Source organism: Aptenodytes forsteri, unplaced genomic scaffold (assembly GCF_000699145.1).
Source record: "Aptenodytes forsteri isolate BGI_AS27 unplaced genomic scaffold, ASM69914v1 Scaffold320, whole genome shotgun sequence".
Classification (NCBI taxonomy): Eukaryota; Metazoa; Chordata; class Aves; order Sphenisciformes; family Spheniscidae; genus Aptenodytes; species Aptenodytes forsteri.
The window spans coordinates 3454771-3481103 of record NW_008794890.1 but is presented as its reverse complement, the minus strand read 5'-3'; the positions used below and the strand labels follow the sequence as shown (position 1 = coordinate 3481103).

The 26333-nt window shown below is 40.6% G+C and overlaps 1 protein-coding gene across 4 annotated transcripts in view; it reads right to left on the bottom strand.

Moving 5' to 3' along the window:
• P4HA1 (prolyl 4-hydroxylase subunit alpha 1) overlaps positions 1-26020 on the bottom strand; it is a 30038-nt gene extending 4018 nt beyond the window's left edge. The window contains exons 1-11 of one of the 4 annotated variants that reach the window (XM_009275086.1): positions 25899-26020; positions 24919-25015; positions 22213-22364; positions 19638-19775; positions 16822-17061; positions 15417-15607; positions 14704-14880; positions 11910-11980; positions 4396-4495; positions 2881-2934; positions 139-204 (exon numbers count right to left, since the gene is read on the bottom strand). In XM_009275086.1, coding sequence (XP_009273361.1) covers positions 139-204; positions 2881-2934; positions 4396-4495; positions 11910-11980; positions 14704-14880; positions 15417-15607; positions 16822-17061; positions 19638-19775; positions 22213-22364; positions 24919-25015; positions 25899-25986 — 1374 coding nt within the window. In that variant the 5' untranslated portion in view covers positions 25987-26020. Of the gene's footprint in view, positions 1-138; positions 205-2763; positions 2818-2880; positions 2935-4395; positions 4496-10722; positions 10794-11909; positions 11981-14703; positions 14881-15416; positions 15608-16821; positions 17062-19637; positions 19776-22212; positions 22365-24918; positions 25016-25898 lie in introns of all 4 variants that reach the window. The other 3 variants (XM_009275088.1, XM_009275084.1, XM_009275085.1) reach the window with 3 other exon arrangements.
• Between the last annotated feature and the right edge of the window lie 313 nt (positions 26021-26333).

The window sequence follows — 26333 nt, the reverse complement described above, 5'->3', positions numbered from 1 at the left end:
ATATATTACCGCTAAGTTAGTGGCTGCCTTCATTTGCAAGTCACTTCAGCAAAAAAAGTAATGAAATCATTCAACGGTATAGAATATGCAGCGATAGCTATTTTTGGCACTAGCACATGGCAGAAATACATCACTTACATAAAACAACCAAGTAGCAATTCTGTTGCCTGTTCCCAATTCCTTAAAAGCATCTGGCTCATCTTTCTGTGAATAAAAGCAAGCAGATTTAATAAGCATTTCCATTATTGACAAGAGCCAATGGAATACAGCTGCAGAGCCAGCAGCAGACGAACTCATGCAGAAAAATTAATTCAATCCCTCTATTTGGAAGGAGGGGAGAATGCAATATGAGTTTATCTATTAATTTAAATAAGCCAGGCATTTTAGAATTCTGTAGGACAGGGAGGGCATAAGCCCAAATTGCTAATGGGTAAGACAACTGTACTGTCCGAAAATGAGTATATAAATCCTCTTCACAGCCACAAACTTAATTATTTAATTACACTCACTTATCCCCTCTTGTCCTTGGCCAAGATGAGCAACAGCTAGGGCAGCTCTTCAGTCCCAGGTTCACTGAGAATCACGCTACAGCCATGCTCTGCTGCAGGGCTGGCTCTGAGCATGCCCTGAGGGCAGCTGCTGGCCCTGCTCCCTTGGGGGTGGTTCTGCCTTTGTGGCCCTCACCCCCTTTCCTGCTCTGGCCATGCCAGGCAGGCTGCTGCTTGAGCTAGCTGGCCTTCCGCATTCTGCGTTCCTCCCTGGCACACACGCATTTTAGAGTGCCATTAAAAATCCAACCAGTGATTCATTGAGCAGTGTGCGCTCCCAGCTGCAGGGCATCTGTGGCAGCCGTTCCTGAAGCTTTTGACAGGAGTAAGGTATGTCCCTGCCTAATTGCATGCGAATGTGCGTGCCTGGTGTGGCTGCGACACCACCAGCCCAGCGCTGTGTTCAAAGGAGGAGGCCTCCTCCTGGCCACGCTTCAGCACATGTGCACCTTACATTGCTCTTTCATTACAGCTGGGAAGGAGGGAGGAAGACGAGTGTGGGAGCTTGTAACAGGCTAACAAACCAGCCAAGAGATCCATCTGGGTAGCTAAGAGGTTTTTATCACTTAACTTACAAGAAGAAAAACCCATTTTGATGGGTTATGAGACTAACTTTTGTCACACCTCACAGCCCACCCCCTGTGACCACTATTTATTTGTGCACGCTAAAATTTTGGCAATCATTACTCCAGAAATTAACCCATGCAGTTCCAAACAAAAACTGTTAATCATTTGCAATGCTTTTGAGCATGTGCTTACAGAGCAGAGATTCTGATTAATAGTTGGTGGCTTGGATTCACAGCGTAAGGTTAATCTGAAGGTGTTAAATCACACATAAGTATGCCCAATAAATAACCAACTGAATTCAGTGACATTATTTCCAGCAGTCTGCAATTTAAGCTGGAATAGAAATAGGATGGGAATTTAAATCAAATAAAAAAAATAAGAATGGTGAGATGAGAAGACACAGTAGGCTTTTTCCACTTTCAGGACTGCACTAGCAATCAGCACATGGTCTACAGTAACAGAGCACTTATATTTTCAAGATTTCTTCAACAGCATGCAAGATGCCTGCACCTCAGCTCTGGGGCAAGAAGTTCTCTCTCCGCATCACAGGCCTACACGGTAAGCTGCAATGCAAGTTTTCCTATGCTGCCTACAAAGCCCTTCTCATAGAAGAGAGCATTAAGCTCTCACCCATGCAGCCACGTTTGCCTTATTCAGCAATGCTCTGCACTGCAGCACAGCTATGGTAGCTTCAGTGCATGGATGCATGTTAGCTGATGCCACCATCATCTGCCACACGTCAGGAGCACAGAATATACATCAAGTTTTCATACAGTTTAGCTGTAATATCCTTCAGATTTTAAACTTATTTCCAGCAGTCTGCAATTTAAGCTGGAATAGAAATAGGATGGGAATTTAAATCAAATAAAAAAAATAAGAATGGTGAGATGAGAAGACACAGTAGGCTTTTTCCACTTTCAGGACTGCACTAGCAATCAGCACATGGTCTACAGTAACAGAGCACTTATATTTTCAAGATTTCTTCAACAGCATGCAAGATGCCTGCACCTCAGCTCTGGGGCAAGAAGTTCTCTCTCCGCATCACAGGCCTACACGGTAAGCTGCAATGCAAGTTTTCCTATGCTGCCTACAAAGCCCTTCTCATAGAAGAGAGCATTAAGCTCTCACCCATGCAGCCACGTTTGCCTTATTCAGCAATGCTCTGCACTGCAGCACAGCTATGGTAGCTTCAGTGCATGGATGCATGTTAGCTGATGCCACCATCATCTGCCACACGTCAGGAGCACAGAATATACATCAAGTTTTCATACAGTTTAGCTGTAATATCCTTCAGTGATTTTAAACAAAATGGCTTTACACGGCCAGTACCCTGGCCACCTACAATATTTCTAAACTTTTCTCCACCTTTAGAATAAAGCTAATGCCCTTTGCTCTGTTAAGAACTATCAGTCATCTCCTTAGAATAATTCTTTTTTTAATTACGTTTTTGAAGAAAAGCCTTGTTGCTCTATAATGCCTAAAATGTTTATCAGTTCAGCTGGTGGTTTAGAGGGCTTTCTCCACTAACATGGATTAGAAAAGTTGAAGAGCTACAAAATTTAATACACATTAAAGAATAAAAATTGTGCCACAGCCAAGAGGCCCAGGCTTCACCAGGTGACTATCTCTCCTCCATCTCTTTACTTGCCCGTGCAAAGTCAAAGTGGGGTTCATACTGTCCTCCCACTCCATAATTTGCCACCTGAAAAAGAGAAACACAGTGCTTGTGAAGAAGAAAGAGGTGGAGACAGAAAACAGGACTTACCCTTCCAAAATCAAAATGAGGCTCATACTGGCCTCCTACTCCGTAGTTGGCTACCTACAGTGAAAGGAGAAGCACAAAATCTAGTAAAGCAGTATTTTATCCAGACAAGAATTTGACCATCATCTACAACCTGTTGATAGATGAAGTTTAAAAATCAAGCCATAGGAAATTACAAGTCTCTGCCAGCTAAACTGTACAGTATGCAGCAAAGTCCTACTGGGTTTATTCACAGGTAACACTGACTTCACCCAGACTCCTCATCACTGTAGAGCCAGAACCTGTCTCTGAGCTTTAGGGTCTCAGCCCTTCAGTCTGCCTTTGCAGTTCTTGACTGGACACCAGCTCCCAGCAAAGCCACAGCTGAACCTTTTCTTCCCCAGGGGTCAGCTTTCCTTGAAAGCTCTTCTGTCCACCCCCAGCTGGATGATAAAGACATTCTCCCATTTCTGAGTCCCTGCTACTGTCTGATCTCCTGACTCTCAGGTGATAGAACCTGACCAGGAAAGTTTTGAAACTCCTGAAGACCTGGACAGCCATGGGCTCCAAGGAGCCCCAAGATGTTTGGCTATAAGAGCAGCAGCACATCCAAGACTAGCACCACAAGATGCAGTGTACTCTGGGTAAGGAATCTGGTACTTCCCCAGGGTAGAAAAATATTTTTCTTCCATAGAAACTTTACAAGCTATATTCTCTTCAAAACAGGTCATGGCACTTTTACATCATTCAAGTTTAAATCACTTTTTGATCTCTATGTCAATAGAGGATCCACTGTCCTTTTTGCCAATTGATTTTTTTTCCCTTCATCTCTTCTGTGTGTTCATAAGTTCAATTTTCAACCAGATGCTTGGGCATTTTAGCATCAGAAGTCTTGATGGAGTAGCACAGTGGCACTACAGCTTTCAGGAACCACTTTCTAGGTGTCCTGCTTTCTAGGTATTAACGCTTTCTCAGAATCACTGAAGGAGCTGTTCGTTTAAAAGCCTCAAGCAAATGAATAAAAGTGCTTCTAAAATAAAATTTACTCAAGTTACATGTACAGTGAGTCTTTCCCACATTACAGAGACACCAGACACACTGTTGGCCTTCTAGGACCAAGGATGGGATGGCAAATCTAAACAACCATTCTCTCCCCCTTTCCTTAAGTATCAGTCAAGCTAAACTTTTCACTATCACCCCAGCAGCCAAGTTTGACCCTGCAACGATGAAACTCAGTTTTATTAGTATAAATAAAAAGGAACTACACATCCACTTCAACAATCATCAGGAGTTTCAGTTATTACTGTTTCCCTCCAGCAACAGAAAGCCATTTCACATTAAAGTAAGCACTACTCTGCAAAGGTAACTTCATTTCTTTCTCCCTGTAAAAAACCCACTCGTTCTTCCCATGGCCTGGAATCAAACCAGCCATGAAATTAGCTGCCCCTGGGCTGAACAAGCTTTTGTGGCCACCTCACCAACACTACCTGAGTGAGCGCGGTGCTGCATTCACGATCATACTTGGTCCTACCAGTTTACCTGCAGTTCCTCTGCTGTGGAGACATCAAGTCCTGTTAGGTCCTGTATCCTTGTGTTAATGCGAGATACCACAGGGCTTTCATATCCGGACAACCAAGCACTAAGGGGGGGGGAATAAGAATTAATAAAATATGGTAGTAATAGGCAGTAAGCTAGCAGTACAAATGCAACATTTGGAATTACTTTGAATTTTTTCATACTTTTCAATAATTTGGTAGGATAATCAGAAATATTTCCAGGGCATTATGAAGGCCTGCATTTAATAAACATGTTTTCTAGAAAGAACACTTACAGCTCTGGTTTAAGGAAGTTCTAAAACTAAGGGCCTTAATTCCCATACTGGACTACCAAATGACTGAAGAAAACGTTCCAAACAGTGAAATCTGCTTCAAGCTGTTTTCTAAAACAGGCACAAAACACTTTTGCTCTTACCCATTCCAAACAGCTAATTTACACCCCACATTTGATGTATTTTGAAGCAACGCTTGGGAAACAAATAGCTGAGTTCCTTTATTTAGCATACGCAGAGTCTATGTAATTGTAACTCAGCTCTTCCACATGTCATGCACTTACAGGCAAGCGCTTTGTGATCTGTCCTTTCACATTACTTACCTGTGCAATGGTACTAAAAATCACTATGAAACAATTAAATAATGCATAAAACTCTACCATCTTCCCTGTTCAACAGTTTCTACCAAAACAGCCTATTACGAATTTGGTATTTAGCACATGTTTCAGGTACACAATGATTTTTTTTTTTTAAGGTGGGGGGAACCCAACCCAACCTTTTTTTTTTTTTTTAAATATACACATGAAAGGTCAGCCTCACAGTTCCAAAGGCATCTTCAAAATGTCTGCCTCCTACTGTAAATTAGAGCTTTTCAGCTAGAAATACTGCATTTAAAATAATTGGCAAACTAGTCAGCAGAAAAAGGTATGAACAGGTAGAGAAGCAGTTCTACACAAGAATCACTGCCTTCACCCAGATCCAGTGTAGCATTTTCTACTCTAAGTGGTTGCTCATTCTTGAAAGCTGCATGACTGGGAAGCAGTTATGTCATCCAGAAGCAGCCACATACCCAGAATAGCGGTGTTTGGCAGCAAAGGGCACAAGCTTAGTATAACCACAGCTCTGCACATCCCTGCTGGACCCTTACCAGCCGTGGACACATCCAGTTGCTTACATGGAAACAAACACACATGCATTTTTTCATCTCTTTACAAGATAAACATTTTGTTCTTTTTGAAAAAATATCAATTTCATCTACCCGCTGTCTTTCTTTTTTTTTAAAACCACTCATCTGCTCACATGATGCTTGTTTTTCTTGCTGCTTTACTCATCCCGTTCTAGCCAATGTACCTTCATTTTACCTGCTCCTCTTTTCCCTCTCTTGGCATGCTCACTAGCCTCCCTGGCCCTCTTCTCTATTTACCTTGGCAGTCCCACTAGTCACTAATACGGATGATAATGTTGAAGATTTGGGTCCCATGTTTTCCCCTTTTTGCAGGAAAATGGAGACAGCTAGTTCTACCTTTTTTCTAGCATCTGACTCAGCCTTTTGGGCTCATCAGTGGTTCCTGCTGCTTTTACAAGGCTGTTGGACAGAAATACCTATGCCCAGAGCCTAGCTGGCAAGTACATCACAGTATTTCTACTCAAATGAACTTTTACATCTATACTAAATTAACATTGTTTTCTTTAATAAAAAACTGTATTTAAAAAACCAAAACACTTTGCATGGGAGGAACAGTAGCATGACACATGACACAAGGCACTGACACAGGTTACAGAATCTCTACGAGCATTTTTTTTTTTTAAACGATGAATGAACTATAGATTAAGTAAGATTTCTCAAGACAGACTTGCACAAAGACATACCAAGATTCATCCACTTCTGAACACTGTTAGTATAAGGAAGCGTTACAATGCAACCTTCTTTGATTTAAGGTGGTAGGAGAACACAAAGACTACTTCTATGAAGCATTTCCAAAAAAAAAAAAAAAAAGCAGCTATGCAGCCACATGCTACGCAGCAATGTTGAACAGGTAACACTCACAAGCAATCCTAACCTCACACTTAATACACAAGAAAAGCCCCAACACAGCCATCAGCTCAAAGCGTAGGCTTTAGCTACCTCTGTCCAGTCCACACATAAAGGCTTTAAGGAAAGAAAAAAAAAAGACACACAGAAAGAAAAAAGCAAGCATTCTTACTATATTGATTATTTAGAATTGCAATGAATGCTTTCAACAGGGAAAATACTACATCCTTTCATAAAGGGAAAGTACTGTATGTATTTTAGAAATAAAATTAATTGCCCAAGGATACAAAGAAAGTCTATGAAAGGTGAAGGAAACAGGGAACTGGAACCATATTTCAAGTGCCAGCATGTTCGCTGGTTGCTGAGCAAAACTTAGAGGGCAGCGTGTAGTGCTGAGTAGTTTCATGTGAAGAGTTACAGCATGATTTAACCCTGTAAGCATCATGAAATCTGCTTCCATGAGGGCAGAGAGCTCAGGAGGGCCCACAGAACCCTGTACCCATTGTCCAGCATCAGGAGGTCTCTGCGTTTAGCATGCACAACAAGGGCCTTCTGTTACTGCAGGCTTTGCCTAGTGGCCTTCTCAGTATATAACAATCTGTCCTACATTGTCCTCCTGTTGCTAGTCTCAGCTTTGGTCCTTTGCTGACATCAAAGTAAGTGTGTGCCTAGTTCGAGACCATTTATAACAGGTATTCCTTCACTCAAAGGAATCTTTTTTTCTTTTTTTCCTGGTCTTGTCTATTAAAAAAAAAAAGAAAAAAAAGAAAAAAAGACTCCCTCACCAGTGGTGTGTGTATGTGATGCAGAATTAACACCCTTAAATTGTGCTCAGCAAACATTTTTCTTTTAATATATGCATAGTCCAAGGTTCAGCATGATTCAGTAAACGCACACAGCTCTATTCTTCAATGTACATTTGTTAAATTAAGTTGCTCATCTGACAAGTTAACTTGCATGAACAGCATTCTGTCTATTTTTGACCAGCTGACACCTATGAGTCCCCTATGGGCAGAAAACTTCGTAACAAAAAGGGACAAGCTTACTTCTAGGAAGTCACAAGCATGGCAGTTTAAGACATGGGTGACTACCACACCAAAACCCAAAATTCCCTGACTACAAATGCATAGTATTTTGGTGCCCCACTTGGCTTTGTAAAAAGACACCCACGAATTAAGCTACTATGTTATAGAAGTTGAAAGAATTTCATTAGCGTGATGAATTTATGCCACAGGATTGCTTTTCTTCCTTACACCGAGATCTGGCTTTTAACAACTTTTATACTCATTACAAACAGCTAGCAGTAATTACTTTTACTCCTCCCTCTTACAACTCTGTATCAGGTATCTTATTAGAGATTTTTAATAGCACAGTACTTACATGCAGAAATAATTTTAGACTAAGCAGTATATTAGGGAAAAAAAGCAGACAACTGTCCAGAGCTACATGGCATACAAGGGCTTATACGCCCAAAAGCTCATCTCCTCCAACTGCACTAGTCGGTCTAGTACCAGACATTACAAAGGCTATGTCCTTAGTCTCAGCTACACCAGCACTGCAGAGTATTTCAACGCTGCTTTTTTTAACAGTCATTGGTCACACAAAATACTGGCATTTATGTTTAAAAACTTTCTGAAATGTACTTAGTATGTAAAAAGTACTAGTAGAGATGCAACAGGGAGTGAATAAAAGCACAGACTGGTATTTCTGAAGTGGAAACTTAAGGCTATGTCCTTAGTCTCAGCTACACCAGCACTGCAGAGTATTTCAACGCTGCTTTTTTTAACAGTCATTGGTCACACAAAATACTGGCATTTATGTTTAAAAACTTTCTGAAATGTACTTAGTATGTAAAAAGTACTAGTAGAGATGCAACAGGGAGTGAATAAAAGCACAGACTGGTATTTCTGAAGTGGAAACTTAAACATCATATGCTACAAGCTCCGACTGGCTGCGAGAGGAGTGGGGGGGGGGGGAGGGGAAGCAATGCTTTTCTTTAAAAGCAGTGGCTGAGTTTATTCTGGTACTGCACACAGCACGGCTTGATGGTGCTCCTCGTACTGCTGGCAAGGAGCCCCCTTTTATACAGCCTGCCACGTACTGCACAGCGAACAGTAGTCCTCTCAAAGAGAGGAATGCTGCAATTTAGAAGTGCATTTGCTAGGAAAGAATGTTTGAAGCAGTCATCTATTAAAAAAAATAAAGCAAGCATTTTTTGGTTTTCAGGAGCAATGATTCATTTGGAATCCAAACCAGCTCAAACAGCTCTAACAGAAAGATGTTTCTACCAGTGGTTCTGCAAGAGAAGTTCAGTGATCCAGCATTAATAACATGATCCTTCTAAAGCAGTCTGGCTTGGGGTTTTTGGTGCTGGCTTTTACCTCCTACTATAGATTTAGTTGCCAAGTTCTCTTTTAAAGTATATACATCCTGAACAATCTGCACATGGAGGAATGCAAAGGCAAGGGGAAGCATAAGAAGGGAAGTCCTCCACCCTCAAAAAATTGTCTGCACTAACTTCACAATGTGCCATGCCCCGCTTACTTGTATGTTTCTTTGCAATTCTAATTCCAGTTTCCAGTGAGATACGGAACTACAAATCTTAGCTCAGTAAAATCTGATGTAATTCTGTGAGTTCCTTAGGTATGTTGGAAGGAAGTCCCAGAATGCCACCTTTTTGAGCACCAAACCTTGAACGTTTAAGTGTCTCATTCACCAGGTACCAGACACGAGGCTCTATTCTGGGCTTGCAGCACACCACGCCAAGGAGGCAGCAGCACTTCACAGACAACAGCTGCCCTTATACTTTATCACAGAGTCCCAAGGCAAGGTACAGCACACTGTTAATTCCAGGTTAAAGTCCTAGGAGAAATAGTTATTTTGTCATGTCACAAAGCCAATAACAAGGTGATGGCAAACAAGATCTGGCTGCACCATCAGCTGCACACATTCACGAGGGAATCTGCTTTTAATGATGGGTATTGTCTGACTATTTTTTCTGACTGTGGCATCTGCAATAGTCTCAAGGCATAACACTTCCCACTAATGAAAAATCAAAACTTTTAATTTAAAGTTCTTTTACTAAGGAGCATCTATTTAAATAGGGGCCAATTACGCATCTCAATTTCAATTGGAGATCTGGTCACCTTCTCTAATTCCTATTATTAGCACATCAAGTTTGACAGAAGCTGTGAGGGTATGTTCAAATAGATTAACAAGTTTCTTCAGTAAATGCCCCAGAGTGGTCTGTGTCAGAGGACAAATCCTAAGACTGAATTAAATTCTTTCTTTAAAATACACAGTCACAGATAACCAAGATAGGACACAGACAGACTTTAAAATTAAAAACAAAAAATAAAAATTAAACGCAACATGTCAAACAGGAAGACATATGTTCCTAAAGTCATTCTGGAGGGGGCCTGTGGAGGTAGTTTTAAGGAGCAAACATGTAAGAGCTCACCAGACAATTTACAAAGGCCTCCCACTACCTGCGTGTGCTCTGATGACTGAGTAGACCTGCAATGCTACTGAAGGTGCAAGGCAGTTTTCAGTGTATGAAAAGAAAAGTTTTCAACCTGCCACTACTTGTAACAAGCGTGGTTTTATGGATCAAACTTCAGCTACAATGGTTTTCTAGTTTTCATGAGAGTTATAATCATTCCTGAATCAATCAACTTCTTGTGATCCAGTATTCTGAAGCATCTTTTTAAAGAAATTCATAGCTAAATAAAAACCCTTAAGCTACTAGCCATTCTAATTTCAGGTTTTTTGTTCAAAGAAGCTGAAAGAACAGTCGTTTTCTACTAAAGCAGCAACTACTTTCAATCATTTAAACAAGGAAATTCTTTAAAATTATCAACTAGTTTTAATTTGCATTATTCCCATGAATTACAGCAGCCCATCAGTGCCTAGTTTTAAGCAAGTATCAATACCGAAGCTTAGTGGTAGAGGCAGCCTCTTCCACCGTTTGTTAGTGTAAGCAGAACCCCGCGCGGTGCTAACAGTTTAGTACATTAGTTGCACTAGACAAGCCATGCTAAGCAAAAGAGGGCACTTCCATCGTGGCTACCACTAACATTTAGAACTATTTTCTATTTTGGCAGACCGCTTGCTTTGTTATATGACAGCTAGGTTTGCTTTAGACCATCCTCTTTCTTCTAAAGAGAGACTAAAAATATAAAAGTTATGCAAAATCCTTATTTGCCCCACATTTAGAGATGAGGCAGTACAGTCCCAGAACAGACTTCCTCGGACTGGGTATACCTTTGGAAGACGTTCCCCTTACCTCTTAGAGACTCTGTAATGTGCTGTGGTCAGTTTCCCAGTCTCAGGGTCATGAACAGTAGCACGGCTCAGCTACAAAAAGAGAAAGGACAAGGGCTTACCCACCTAGTAGGCTGCTTTTTCGCCAAGCCACAGGTGTTTGAAAGGGTTCCGATTGGTCTGGATGGTATGCAATGCTCTTCAATTAGCAATATTAGAAGGGCAACAGAAGCTGTAGCTGCCACGTCCAAATTAAAACAAATTGGTTGGAAAAATTTGGTTAGATTGTCCTTTCACTTTTTTCCTCCTTTTTTTTTGTTTTCTTTTTGTTTTAATCTAGAGACTTTCTGCAAGTAATTTATGATGCTGAGTTTCACAGACAATTCCTCTTCACCCAGAAGTTTAACTCCTTTCAGAATTTTGGCTTAACACTGATGGAATGCGCAGCCAATCCTTAATCACCACTACCAAAACCAGGGGCGGGGTGAGGGGTGGGGCAGGTGGTTTCTTTTAGAGCCAGCCAATTTTGGAAAACATTGGCTAAATTCAAGACTTGTAGTACTTAATAGACAAGTTGGAAAGAACCAGGAGCCCATTGAAAATGAGCTTACGTTCTGCCAGATTTGTGTCAGCAGGAGGTAAAAGAGCCCAGGCAGGAGTATGGGATTATCTCGAACAATGAAATGCTGTGTGACTGACGAACGTGTGTTTTGCATGCCATTCCAGCTGTCACACACAGTAAAGACTTGAAGCATCTCTTACACATGTAAAGGCACTTTAAGTGGTCTGCTAGGTTTTACAAGGAAAGGGGGGACAATTTTTGGTTGGTGAGAAGAGCAAGGGGAAGGGAATATATTAAGAAAAAAATATATATATATCTCGATTCTACTGCAGGTTTTGTGGCATCACGTATTTTTTTTTACACTGACTGTAGAGACCTGCTTCTTGTACAGATCATCATTTGAGAACACACACTGAGAAGGTGACCAAAAAAAGAAAACTAAGAACTCAAAATATGCCCCCGGAACTTCTAGGTGAAGGAAAAGACTGAGAAACTCAGCAGTAACAACCTGTTACAGATCTGCATGTAACAAAGCGGTGGACTACAAAGCCAAAGTTGTCTTTTTAGACCACCTCTTTTTTCCCCATAATGAGCAGAATGTACACACTCATTACAGGCCCAAAACATCTGGCATAGAGCTCTCTTACCTTTTGCTAATTCTGTAATGTGCCGTCTCCAAGGCTCCTGTTATGGGGTTTGAAATGGTGGCTCGCCTCAGCTGTGAAGCGAACCATCAGAATAGTTGCATTACAAAGCACATACTGCATCACAGCAATCCGACCATTCAGAAGCCTAAGGGGAAATGTCTCGCAAGCCGCCACGCAAGCCACCCAGTCACCTTTTGCGGTGGTTTCTCTTTTATGGAGGAGGTGGAAATTCATAAGCAGTGATGGGGAAGGAGGGGGAGTCTCCAATTTTACTAAAAGAGAGCTTTTTAGGGGTTTTTGGTTTGTTTTTTTTAAACAGCGTTAGAGAAGATCAAGTTTTCCAGGAAGTAATGTTTCCATCTTCTAGCAAGAAGAACAGTCGTCTGAATAAAGTAAACTAGAAGCTTTCATTTCCTTCATATTGCAACAACTGCTGGAAGCGGTACAATATTATGGCATGTGTACAATTGGTCCTTTGTTAGCACTCTGTCCTGGGCATGTAAGACGAGTTTTACAGCTAAATTGAATCCAGGCAACATTGTGATCTTGTATAAGTGAAAGATGAAATAAAACCCTACCTTTTTCATTCTTTCTATACCAAAAGCAGCACTGAACTCCTTTTAACACTGACTGCCAACACAAACTAATTGCTTAGTCCATGGACACATTTACATTGTATTCCTAAGTTACAGAGTGAGAACTCTTGGTTCAAGGCCTTCCTTTCCCTCTATTGCACTCCATTTACTTGACGCCATCTGATCTATGTTAATACTCTGATTCAGAACCTTATGTGTGCCCTTTAACTTTGTTCACGTACTATCAGACACTCTCCATCTTTCATAACTGGACAGGTTGAGTTGCAGAGCCCAAATTTCGGAAGAGGCACAAAATGGCATACCAAGTCCCAAACAATTACAAGAAGTATTTTTCTATAGATAAAATAAACTAAGCAAATCAAGGCCTCGCCATGCCTACTAACAAGAACAGGTACTGGAAGCTCTTAATATGCTGCCTCTTCTCTCATCCCATGCAGACGCATATAAGAATCAAGGCACAAACTATGATTCCAGAGAGACTCCCAAAGCTGAATAATAAGGCTTCATCCTGCCAGCTTATGCCGCCAGCACAGCAGAAGGCTGGGCACAGATCAGACAGCGCTGTCTTCCAAGAGGCGGCAATGGTAACATCCCAAGCATCGGGAAGAAGGAGATGACCTTTTGGTCTCAGAAGACACAATCCTCTTGTTACACTCGTTACTGAGCTCTGCGAGGCCTTGGCCATAGGAAATACGTGGAACACTAACCGCATACAGATGCTTCTACGTTAACGAACTATGAATCTCCAAGTCTTTACCACGAGCCAAACATTTGATAGGAAAACAATTATCTCAGCAAGTTCAGCAGTTAAAATCGCCACGTTCACAGGTTTTTATTTTCAGTGCTGAGACTTATTTCTACTCCATAAAGAAGTGATTCAGTCATACTCCACAGACGTAATGTCAGAGCTTTTGCAGCAACAAAGGGGCTTAATCATCCACAGACAAACAACCCAGGCTCTGACTTTCAGACCTGCAGCAAGGCTGTCTGACAGGAGAACAGGAAGAGTTGTTTTACAGGTAAGTGAAGAGAATTGCTTTCTTGCTTACAGTTCAGAACGTTACCTCAAAAATACAATGCATCAGCCTTTAGGAAGCTTTAAAATCGCCTTCAGGCTACCTAGTACTCAGTGCAGTGGCCAAGGACAGCCTCATCCTCGATGTGCCCATGTACAGCCATGTACAGCAGAGTAAACCAGCCAGCACAGCTGGTTTACTCTGCAGCAGACCAAGCCAACAGTTTGTCCTATACTTAACGCACTTATCTCCCTAATCTCTATTTGCTCAGCTCTCTCTGGATGAAAAGCCATTCAGGCTAAAAACAAAGGAAAAAAAGCAGGAAAATTATGTTTCTACAAGTTTAAATCTTATTTTAGAAGTAACTAGTAATTGATGGAAAAATTAAATCAATTTAACTAACTTCATCTTCAACCCACATCTTGAGATGCAGAGTCACACCAACTGGATACAGAAGGCAATCCATCAGATTGCTGTTTGTCTTGGGCACTCCTGTTTACTCTGACAGTTGAGCTGCCCTGGATTATTCTGCATTCAGAAACAAGAACCTCAGGATCCAGTTTCTGAAATAGGATTTGATGAGCTGGCATTGTGAATAAGCAGCTGAGTACCACTGATGAAGTACTGCCCTCTTAAAGCTCTTTCATCTGCAGGCAACTTCAAAGCCTGCGAGACAAAAGTCAGTTTTATACTGAATGGAGAATACAACCATTCATTCTTGTCTATACAATAACGTGGTGGCATTCCAGGACCAGAGGAATGGCTGCCTTTCCCTAGACGGCACTCTTCTCCATGTCACAACTTTGGCAAATACAGACTTTAAAAAGAAAAACCAAAAACCAAACAAAAACCAGATGACAGGTATACTTCAAGGCAACCTAGCTGCAGAACGTTTTTCTGTTGTAGAACGTTCTCCTCCTTATTTGAAACAGCATGCACCAGAATTGTGTCTGCTGGAAGAGTCTGACAATCCTGCACTGCTGTTACCTGGCTCTCCTAATTACACAGAATTTCCAGCATCCCCGCTGTCTCCTTCAAAGAGTGTGTCACCAAGAGATACAAGGTGAGAAAAGCAACGTGTGAGCACACTGCACACACATCTGCATTCAAGGAGACAAGAGTCACACATACTCACACAGAAATTTAAGATTCCAAAAGGCAAAGAAGCATTAAGGCATTTACCCTCGGCTTTGCTAGTTCTTTCACAGTCTCGATCTCTTCATCGGAGATGATGTCAAGGAAGCGAACAATTCGAGGTTTGTCCCACTCATCTTCCTGTTTGACAGGGCCCAGAATATATCTAGGATTCCTGTTTCCGTCGTAGTAGCGGCAGAAGAGTCTTTTTTGTCTCCGAGGAGTCTGAAAGCAAGGTGGAGCAAGAGATAATCAGAGAACTTCCACATGACATTAATATCTCTAAGAAACAGAAAATGTCCTAAGAACAAGAGACAGGAACAATTCACTTTCCCTACCTTAATGTTATGTTACAAGTTAGAGATGCTTTAATTTTCAGAAATTAGTACTTTCAGCACATTAATGTTACTCTGAAATACTGCAACAAGCAGTACTTTACACAGTCCTATTAAAAAAAAAATTATCACTAAAAACCCACCCTCATTCAGTTCCATATGTAAACCTAGACTTCCAGCATCCTTATTCAATTAATTACAATTATGTAGTGCATCCAAGTTAGTCAGCAGTGCCTGCAGCGGTATTACTTTTTGTCTACTGGACAGAATGAAACAGGGAAGAAATCCAACACACACTAATCCTCAGTTCTACACACTCAGCCAACTGCTATAACAACTTCCTTGCTTTCACACCACATACAAACTCTTGACATTGTTTTGTTATGGTTTGTTTCATAGATTTGAAAACAGTCTACTCCACTTTACCATTTTGAGACCCTCCCCACGGCACAGCATTTCGTACTTCCTTCTCTCGGGCAGGTAATCCTTTTTCTTAACCTCAGTTTCCTTCTCCATCTGGTCTTCTGAATCCGTACTGGACTTATTTGCTTCTTTTTCTTTAGCCATGATATATTCAAAATATTTCATGTTCCCATTTGCTCTTTGATGTTCAGGATCTATTGACAAAGAAACAGACAAGCATCACTGGCAAGTTTCCAACTTGTGAAGAAGTCTCCAGAAGAGGCTATTTACAAAAAGAAAAAGAAAACAGATGCACACTACTGCTTCTCAAATAGAAATTAGAAACATCTACTCTGGTTTGAGAGCATTCACAGGACAGCTAAAACTCCGAGCTAAGCTGGAAGCAATGCTAGCCTGCAGCATGCACATATCCTTACTCATCTGCAAGAAAACACACAATGAGCTTCCAGAGCTAAAAGCTCAACTCATTCACAGTTAAGAAACTGCCTACTGTGAGACCAGGATCCTCAATAGGCACAGGGGTCCAAACACTAAGAAAAAGCATTTGGCCATTCCAGCCAATCTCACCAGACAGGGAGAGACAAGGGAATGGGACAGGGAGAGAGCTGGGACAGCATGACTTGCTTTAAACCTAAACACTTCCCTGATAGGAATTAAGATTTCTGGTGACAAAGCTTTTAACAATCACTAAACTTACAGAATTTGCTTCAGTTCATTAATACATGGTTCTCACTAGCCTTTGCTGTATCAGGTTTAGTTCTGAACTTCCCATGGCATCCTTTACACAGTCAATCAGTGGAAAATTTACAGAAGCATAAATACTCTTTATATTTCATAAAAGCGGACCGAATCTTAGCTTGCTGTATTGCATTCTATATCCCTTATTTTTCCAAGTTTTTCATCTCAAGTATGCTTGATTTGCTTTTAAATAATTTGCAGAGATTTTGGTATCACCAATTTAGTTTCAATTTCATTAATTTTGTTCTTGCCTGTACCTAAGGGGAAGTAATCTCAACACAGGAAAGAAACATATAGTAAAAGAACCAAATTTCAGACAGTAATGACTAAGATGGGTAAGTGGTTAGAAGCCAACAGTGACAGGAAGCAGAAAATACTTCAATAGAATATAGCAATCCTTAACCACGACACTTTCTGACGTGGTAGTTTAGACTATAGTTGTCCCTCTAAAAATACAGTAGCAAAATATGATTTATAGTAATACAAGTCTTATTTTACTGAAAACTACACAGCAAGATGTTAATGGTAGTATCAATAATAATCCATTTTAAAAACCCATATACAAGTCAGAATACAGGTAAGACCGCACTCCTCAGTACAAATCCATAGCTAGCACCTGCTTGAACACAGAGCTAGATCGCGGCGAGCTGCAGATCTCTCTTTCACATACCCAGCTCCAGAAGGCGTTTGGTGAGCATCATGGCTTTGCCCAGGTCCCCCTGCTGATACACAGCATAACTCAGGTAGTCCAGAATGTAGACCTTATCTGCAGAAGACACCTCTCCCTCATCCAACTGTTTAAGAGCTTGTTCCATCCAGAGCTCGGTGTGGTAGTAGTCGGCTTCAGTGTAGGCAATCTTTCCCAGCTCAAAGCAATCTTCAGCTGTTAAAAAGGATTTGTGCTTCACACCTGTATTTAAACCAAACCAAACAGAATTTACACAGAATTCCAGATCAGTCTTCAGAGTAACATTCAGTTATTTCTTATTCTTCACAGCACAGTTTATTTCTTTTCTTCAGCATCTCTCTTCTGTGGTGGCTATTTGTTGAAGACTCAGTTTAAGTATCTAAAGCCTGTAAATCCTTGGCAGAACACATAAGCGGTTAGATGCAGTTTTCCATTGCCAGAATACCAGCAACTAGCTAAACGTCTTTACCATTAGTGGAAAAAACTAAAATAAACCTTCCTTCATCAAAACCGCAAGAGCAAGAGCAATAGTAAGCCAAATACAAAGTTTCAGAAATCTGTTTTCAAAGACATTGCAGGATTATTGCTTTCAAAACGTTACTGAAGCACATCTTGTTAGCGACAACTTAGTGGGGGAAGAAAAAGGAAAACATCAGTCAGTAAATTCCCAGCTGCTCAAGATTTTTAAAGTCAGTCATTTTTAGAAACATTTGAAGAGACCTCTGAAAGATTAAAGCACTAGTAAGCAAATTACAGATTCCTATTTTTGCCACTGTAAATTAAGGCCCAATGAAAAACCAAATTTAATCTTGTAAAAAGGAAACAGGGCCTGCCAGTTTTACAGCTAAAATTACATTCCTGATTACATCTTAATAAATCCTGAATTTCTAATAGCAGCTCCCACAGCTGCGTTCAAACAGGGGAATTCTTCTGTTGAAGACATGCCTTAAAGAGATTAAATAGCTGAAGAAACAATCCATGTAATGCAGTATCCCACAGAACAGCTTTGTTTCTGCTCACTAATTAAACACCTTGTGGTCCATCCTGTGATGGCCAGTGATTTCAGTTTTCTGAGCCTGAAGCTTCAAACTCTAAAATAACACAAAGATTAGGGAATCGGGTGCAGTGGTGGTGGAGTGCTCTCACAGAGAGATACGCTCTGGAATGAGTAACAGGTTGCAGGGCCATACCCTGGTACATTTAGAAGCAACATAACATCCACACATGAAAAGGCAACTCTTAAAAGGGTGCTTAAGACAGCAATCATCAAATAGGGTTGATAGTTAATATAAAGAAACAGCACGGCCTGTAATGCAGGAAAGAGAATTAATAAGCAATATGACAGTAGTTAAGACTCTGATCAAAACTTGGCGACCTGGCCAAACAGAAATTCCCTGGGAAGGAAGACAAGGAGCACAAACAAGTGACCACATGGGATGTTCCTCTCTGGAGCTCTGAAGAGACCAACCTATTCTCTTTTATACTCTAGAACTTGGAGGTTCTGCACTTACACTTCATTACACACAGTCTGGACAGCTTATTGCTTCAAAAGAAGCAATACACTACAGTTCACCCGAAGCACTTTGTCTTGTGTTTTTGTGCTGTTTTAAAAAAACAGTAATGAACTGCTTATTGTATTAGAATGAATCTGTAGGTCTTTGAGACAGTCTTGAACTAAACCCAAAAGCAAGGTTGTACATCATAACATATAAAGCCAATTACCCCTCATTTTATTAGGCATCTGACCACAATGAGTGCTTGCAAAAACACAGATGGATTGTACAGAGTTGATTTTGCCAGTTGTGGCGCAGGTTGATTTTTTGCCAGTTGAAGCAGTACTATTTTCAAACAGACGAAACAAGGAAAACTCAGCAGAGAAAGAGTCTTCTAACAAGAAAGAAGTGTGTCTTCTCCTGCATATAAACCTATTGAAGATTACCTCAGGTAATGCCACGTAAACTCAAGCCTGTGTATGCGCTCTGCCTTTTGTTTTGCAGTTTATACACTCCATGAAGTTTAAGCTCAAAGAAACTTCAGTCACTCCCAATCTGAAAGTCACTCCCATCTTATCCATGAGAGGGAAAGGGATAATAAATGATAGAACTGTTTTGTTAAAATGCACTACATTGTGCAATAAAACTAGGTATCTGCCAGTGCAGAACTACTTCAACACAAGGAAAATCCTCACCCAGGCAAGATTTTATTGCTATTGATTTTTTATTTAAAACTATTATTACTAAATTATTTTACCATAACTAGAAGAAAGATGCAGACTTCAACTAAAAAGAAATTTTCAAGTTCTAGCACAAGCTGAAAACGAGCATGTGAGTAGAGTGAGGAGAATGATAGGACAAAGGAGAGTCTCAATTCAGACAGAAACTTGCCTTCTGTGCAGTGCGTTTTATCCACATGCACTTGGGCAGTGTGCTGGCAGAAGAAAGCCCACCAGACAGGGAAGCCAAGCGGATGTAGTTTCCAACAGAACCACCACAGCAACAGACCCGACAGTATGCCAGAGCGGGTCAGCTCTTCCTGCGTTCCTCTTCACCAGCACAGCCTGAAGCAACAGGTTCCTCTCTCTCGAGGTGTGGCAAAATAAAACTGACACCTATGTCAACCTATATTCAACAACCCACATCACGCCACTTTTCATAAATTCTTAGCTAGCTCAAATGTTTTGCTATTGTTACCTTCGCACTACGCAGTTAAACAAGATAGAACAGAGTCAAATGATTTGTAATCAGGACATTTAGTAAAAGTTCACAGTGTCTTCTGAAAATAACATCAATGACTCTTACCTGGAAGATTCCCTCTTGAGAGGGTGTCCGTGTCCAAATTATACGTGTCTTGAAGCCGCAAGAGGGCTTTTGCTGCACCAGTCTGATCTTCATCATTTGGGAAAAACTGCCGCTGGATAGTCATGTTGGAGATAAAGCCTGGGAAAGACAGTGAAACACTTGGCCTTCTTTGTCCCAAGAATTCTGTAAACTCTATGCATGAAATGACTCCCTACTCTGGGGAAAGCTAACATTTCAGGAAAGGCCATTAGTAAGTCAGGAAGAGCTATTAGCCCTGCAAAGCACAAACAAACGCCCTAAGTTTGTTTCTAAAGGACAGGAGTACCCCTTCGGTTTCACGCAGAAGCTATTTTTGTCCTAACAGGTTAAAAAAAAAAAGTTACATAAAACAAAAAGACCACCCCCACATGGAGAACATTACAGATAATATATTGGGAGTTTTTGCAACCATTCCACTCAATCTGCCTTCCAAAAGGCTTTTTATTTAGTAACGTGGAATCTACAAATAATTTAGAAGAGGAAAAAACCAAACAGTGCTAAGAATAGCAGTGTAAAGATTAAGGCTGGTCAATAAAAAGATGAAAAACAAAAATGCTGATGTCTAACTGCAAACAGCTTTTGACAAGACTTTAGGCAACTAAGCAGCCACTATGAACCTAACTGCTTTCTGTGGACTTGGGCATTAACTTATTTACATAGAAACTTGAGAAACACACAAAGTTAAAACGGTTTCTCAAGATCCATCTTCCCACAACTCTGAATTGGACTCAAGGTGCATGTTGAAAAGTTAGCATTTCGATTTTTTTTTTTTTTTTTTTTTTGTGAAAAGAAAGCAAAGGAAAAATCAAAAAGAAAAACTTGGGGGCTTGGGGGCTTTTGAAAGAAGCATCAGGGTGACATTTATGGAACAGAAGACAAGCAGGTTCTATAAAGTAAAAAAATATTCCTTCTAGGTCATTCCCTGGTCATTAGAGTCACATGTAATCATCTCCCCTGTTAAGAAAGGTTCCTACTCCTCTCTGGTGAAAACACACACAATCACTGCTATTGCTGTTACTTGAGGGGGCCCTCCTGTAGAGCTAGTGCATTATCCTCTCTTCAGTGGGAGAACTGACGCTATTCTTCCCCTTCTGCTTCTGCACAGTCAAGAGGCTGGTGGGCTGTTTGCACTGATGAGGGAAACAGGACTCCAGAAAGCCAGGAGGGCAGCCAAAGAGGGCAGAACCAGCATCCTGGTACACGCAGCCACCAAAAGGAATGGCATCAATGAAGTCTGACATGAGGACCTCAGTTTGAACAAACTGACAGCCACTCTGGCATTTTCAGAAAAGTAACTTTTCTACTCAACAAACTCTGTTGTCCCAAGATCCAGAAGCACAACAAGCTTTACAGTGTTAACTAAGGACAGTGCCAATATCATGTTTCTTAAGTTCATCTACTATCCACCAGTAGAAAACTAAGCAGCATGACCAAAACCAGACAAAGCGTATTATACAACACTCAGCTGCAAAACCATCCAAAAAATAATGAACTGGCCAAATTTGTTATTTTTGCCACACTCTAGTAGTCCTTTTTAACTGTTCAGACCTGATAACATTATTAGTTTATGGAAAGGTGTTCCTGCTTTAAAAGAATACCGTATCCTTTCACTCTTGTGCACCCTTCCTTTTACTACACTATGCTTCCCCCAGTATTTTCTTTTTTGCCGACAATTTTCTTAAAACAAAACAGTCCACTTCCTCCCCGCCGTTTCAGAAGAAGGGCTTAAGATGCACTGGTCCAGGTTTCTGGCTGGCAGGTGCAGAGCCTTTTCAGTTGGCATATTCAGTCCCTCACAGCAGCAACAGGGAAGCTGAACGTACTGAATCCTTATCAGAGACTACCCTGGGTCTTTTTTGAAAGCTCCACTTTTTTATCATTTCTTACTACAAACCTACACCTGGTATTAGCTAGTTGTTGAGCCAGATTCTCACAGGTCAAATATAATCATCCCAGCTTCCTTACTGCTAAGTGTCTTGCACAGTCAACTATTTTATGTCCTGTTCCCTACTGAAGAGCTTCTACTCTTGCTGAAGAAAAGAGGCAGCGAAGTGTTTACTACACTAATTCAGATCAGTTCCACAAACGCTCAGTTTCGAACCATCACACCTTAACAACTCTGGGCATATCAGCAGCAACGACACTTGACCATACTCAAAGAGAGTCCCATGTCTTGCGCTCAGAACTGAGTTTCGTCCCCTTTTTTCTGTTCAACAGTCATCACTCTTAGAGATGAAATTTCCTAAAATACTAGTTTGCAAGAAGTGGGAGCATACATGAAGCGAGCCCTGATTCCTTGCAAAATTTAAAGCATCCAAGGAGATTACTCAGTTTAAACATCACAGATTTCCTAAATTTTTGCAAAGCTCAAATTATAGCACACTGACAGCAAAATGGCAGGTCTTCTAGGATTGTTTTTTATGAAGGCACCTCAAAAGCAGACTTACAAATCTAATTCAAACCATGACATGTGAAAGACATAGTCAAATAAATGCAATTATAATGTGATCCTTGTTCTTACTACAGGCACACTTACCATCTGACATGTCCTTCAGAACCAGGCTCTCCAGCTCACCCCACTCTGTGTTAAGCCGTTTCATCAACTTGAATGCATTTACAGGATGTCCCAAAAACCCCTCTGGGTCTTTCGTAGCAGTATCTGTCAGCTGATCCAATTTCTCTGCCCATCTATAGTGAAAACATACATTCATTAAAGTCTCTTGTAAAAGTCTGCCAATGCACTGTAAAACTGATTTCAAGTTACTCAACAGTCTTCGCTAATAAAAAACCCAATACAAATTGCAAGCTTTTACATTATCTATATACAAAGCTCTCCCAGAAGGAACAAAAGGGGCTTTTTTCTTTTTTTTTTTTTTTTTTTTTTTTTAATCTTCCTCAGCTGTAGTCTAAATCTTGTGCTGCTTTTGTGGTCTTTGTTGGAACACTGCTGAACGAACTCCTTCCTACAAATACCAAATGCAGTATGCCAGCAGTTCCATTATGAGTTTTCATGCAGGACTAATCAAAAACAAAGCTTTACCCACATTTTTGATCTTTTATTTTTAAATGCTCTTTTTTCTAAAGTTTACAATAAGGTAGTTCAAATACAGATCACTTGTCTCAAATTATTTTACATTTAGACACACACTCTTAAATCTACGATAAGTCCCTTGGCCTCCCACCACAGAACTGCCTTCTATACTGTAAGCTTGTATTAAGAAACACGTAGCGCTCACACTCCCAAATGAGGAGCCCAGATCAACGTTCTGGTGCTACAGTTCTGATTCCACAAACCTCTCTAACACTGTCAGTGACATAAGCCATTCACAACTCCAATGCACTCTGAAACAAGCACACCTTTCAACAACTACTGCTGTTCATCTATCGTTTTAATGGAAACATCCAGGGAGTCTGTTCCAGTCTCAAGTCAGCAAGCACATCAGTCGTGCTGTAAGCACCAGTGCTATGCTACTACATGTCTGCAAAACAACCAAACTTCCCTTCTCTATCCGAAACAATGCAGATCTAAAACGTGAAGACATGTAACCATGCCCTGAAAACAGGATAAATTAACATTAAAAAAAGCCACACCCCACAGAGAATACCAAACATCAACACCAATATAAAGCAAATACAAAATCTGTAACCTGGAGGGAACTCCGTACACGAGCCGGCATTCAGCTTGTTCCAGAATTTGGCATGCCTGAATTAAGTTTGCCTGCTTTACCCGAGACAGGTAGATGTTTACAACTGTTAAAGGTGCCACTGTTTGCATTCACTCTTCCCACACTGTCTTTAGTTGTTTTCCTACGCTCTGACAGCCCCTGTCTGGGTTCTTGCCAGCGGCAATGTGAGCGAAGGGGTTCCCTCCAAGCTGGAGTGCTCAAAGTGCTCCCATGAGCCAACTCCTTCTAGCAAGCCGAAGACTGAAGAAACCAATTTCAACAAACTGTGCATTCACATTGCACATAGTTAAATCCATCGTACGTTTCCCATTGCATGACTATCAAACTTAATGAGTAGCTGAAAGTCACTGCAACTGTGAGCCACAACCACAAGGCCAGGATTTCTTTCAAGTAGTTTCTGTTTCATAAAAGCTTCCACCACAAGCCACCCACAAGGTGTGAGCCATCCTCTGCATTTCAGTGAATTACCAACTCTCACTGAGTTTAAGTCAACATAAGCTACCAACATCCTTCAACCAAAGTACAGAGCCCAACAAACTCAAACGATGCTGGCATTTTTTCCAGGTTCTTCTATCTCTCTGTGACAGTTATTTTAACTTTTCTGACCTGACAGTGAGCACCTCCAATATAATAAAAACAGAGCTGCAATGCTTATATGATAAGCTGTATTTACACACTTTTGGATGTCCAATCGGCATGCTCCCATCTTAATTTGTTGCTGTAAAGAATATACTTATTCCAAACCTATGAGCAATTCCAACTCTGTATTTTAAGTGATAAAAATAAATGCAGTCCGACAGAAGTATCTTTCTTTCTGGATGGTAGAACGTAATACACAAAGGCTAAAATAAAATTCATGCATCTATCTAAAACTGTTTAAACATCCCCATGACAGATTTATACACATTTCTGAAAGCCAGGAAACCATCCTGTTCAGCGATACAAAATTTTTATTTCTAGCTGTGATAAAATCTGACATATTGGGCTCTGGTCCTCACACCTGTAGAGCCGAGCAACATAGTAATGGCAATGGTCAGGTCTCTTGTTATTTTTAAAAGCTGTAAAGAAGGTTTATTTTGCTTTATTTTACTTTTAAATCTAAATATAGCATGTAGAAAGAGACTCTCCTCTTGTAATGGGTTATTACTATTCATTGGTTAGCCACCCATAAGCAATATGGCCACACCAACACTTTTTAGAGCTTTTACATTGCAGTCCTTGTAACACTCATTTGGAGACTTCTTGGGTTTTAGTTTCCACTAAGCAGATTGTCATTCAAAGAACTACATCCCCTTGGGAATTACATGCAAGCAGAATTCCTGAAGCGAAGGTATCGTACAGAAAGTGGGTTGATTAGATTTCATCATTAGAAAGCTGCATAAAACAAACCAATGGCTCGGAGATAATAACTTAGGACAAAAACCCAGCAAAAACTGCTAGTTTAAGCTTTGCCTCAGAGGAAAAATTCCACAAATTTAATCAGCCTTGGGAAGCGCTGTTTACATAAGGGTGGACTCAAATTATTAACTATCAGCATTATGAAGCAAGCTGCTTACTTTTTGATCTGCTCCAGCTTGCTTTCTTCTGCCTTGATGTAATCTTTCAGTGACACCACCAGATCTTTTTCTGTATTAATTAAGTCTGTCATATGACCTAGAAAACAAATGAGTTTAGTTAGACAAGGAGAAACAAAAAAACTGAGAACTGAGAATTAGAGGCGTTCTTCCGCTCTTCTACTTTCTTCCCCAAAGTCCTTCTGCATTTGCTTAAATAATCCTGAAGGAGTATTTGAGTAAGGCTTCTTGCCTTTTTTTTTTTTTGACGGAGAAAACCTCATGTTGGACCAAGCTTGTTGCCATGGAAGTTAACGTAATATCACATATTTATTATTAGAACTAATTTAGGATTCATTTGGAAAAGGAAGTAGATTGCAACAGAGTAATCTTTCATCCAGGCATATATAACGTAGAGCAAATAAAGACAAAGCTACAGAAATATACAAAGACTTCATGTTTGATAATACAACACTAATCCAGCGTTTTATTTTTAAGATTACTTGAATGACTTCAATGGGTCTCCTAACAGACTCTGTTATTAATTAATAATTGCTTCATTTCCTGCAAGGAGGCAGCTGAACTGGTTCATCATGAAGTGATACAGTCCACATCTTCAGCTGTGTCACAGGCCATCAGAACCCAAAAAGAGTACACTGACATACTGGTATCATCATGTACCCTCAGCAGCTCTTTTCCTTGCTTCTACATATGTGCAACAGTCCACACCAAAATTTTGTTTAAAAGTCAATACCTGTAAGAATACATAACGAATACAAAGCCTAGCCTGGTTCATTAGACTAACTGGACTGACTTAACTCAAAGCCTGCTTCTCGCAAAAGAAAGAAGTCAATAAGATCATAAGAACTTGTAAGTGCATTTAGTTCTGCATTGTGCCATTGACACAACATTGAAGAATCAGTTTTGAGAGCCGTCAAGAAATTCTTTCAGCTATGCAGCATATACATCAAAGCATGTCTCACCAATGGAAGTGAAGAAGTCCGTATGGGCGTAAGAAAAAGGCAGCAGAAGTCCAAGGGCTACGGTATACCAAATCTTATTGAATGCCATAGTTCAATAGCTGTCACCTCACCACGTACCTATGAAAGAAACAAAGTAGGTAAAACATCCCTATTCACCAGAGAGCTAAATCTACCTTCAAAAGAGACAGCTTATTCTTTTGGGGCTGCCACTAGTTCTTGAGGAAGGAGAATCTTGATAAGCTTGAGCAGCTCTCACAGAGGACTGATACCCTTCTGCAGACTTTCTTATACTTTTGTCTTGTGTGGTAAGAGAAGAAAGAATAGCTTGGAGACAGGGTCTTCACAAGCACTCTTCATCTTTTTGACATCTAAGACACACGGCAGATAGAGCTGCTTCACAAAAAGTACCAAAAAACCCAAGACCAAAGACTGAAA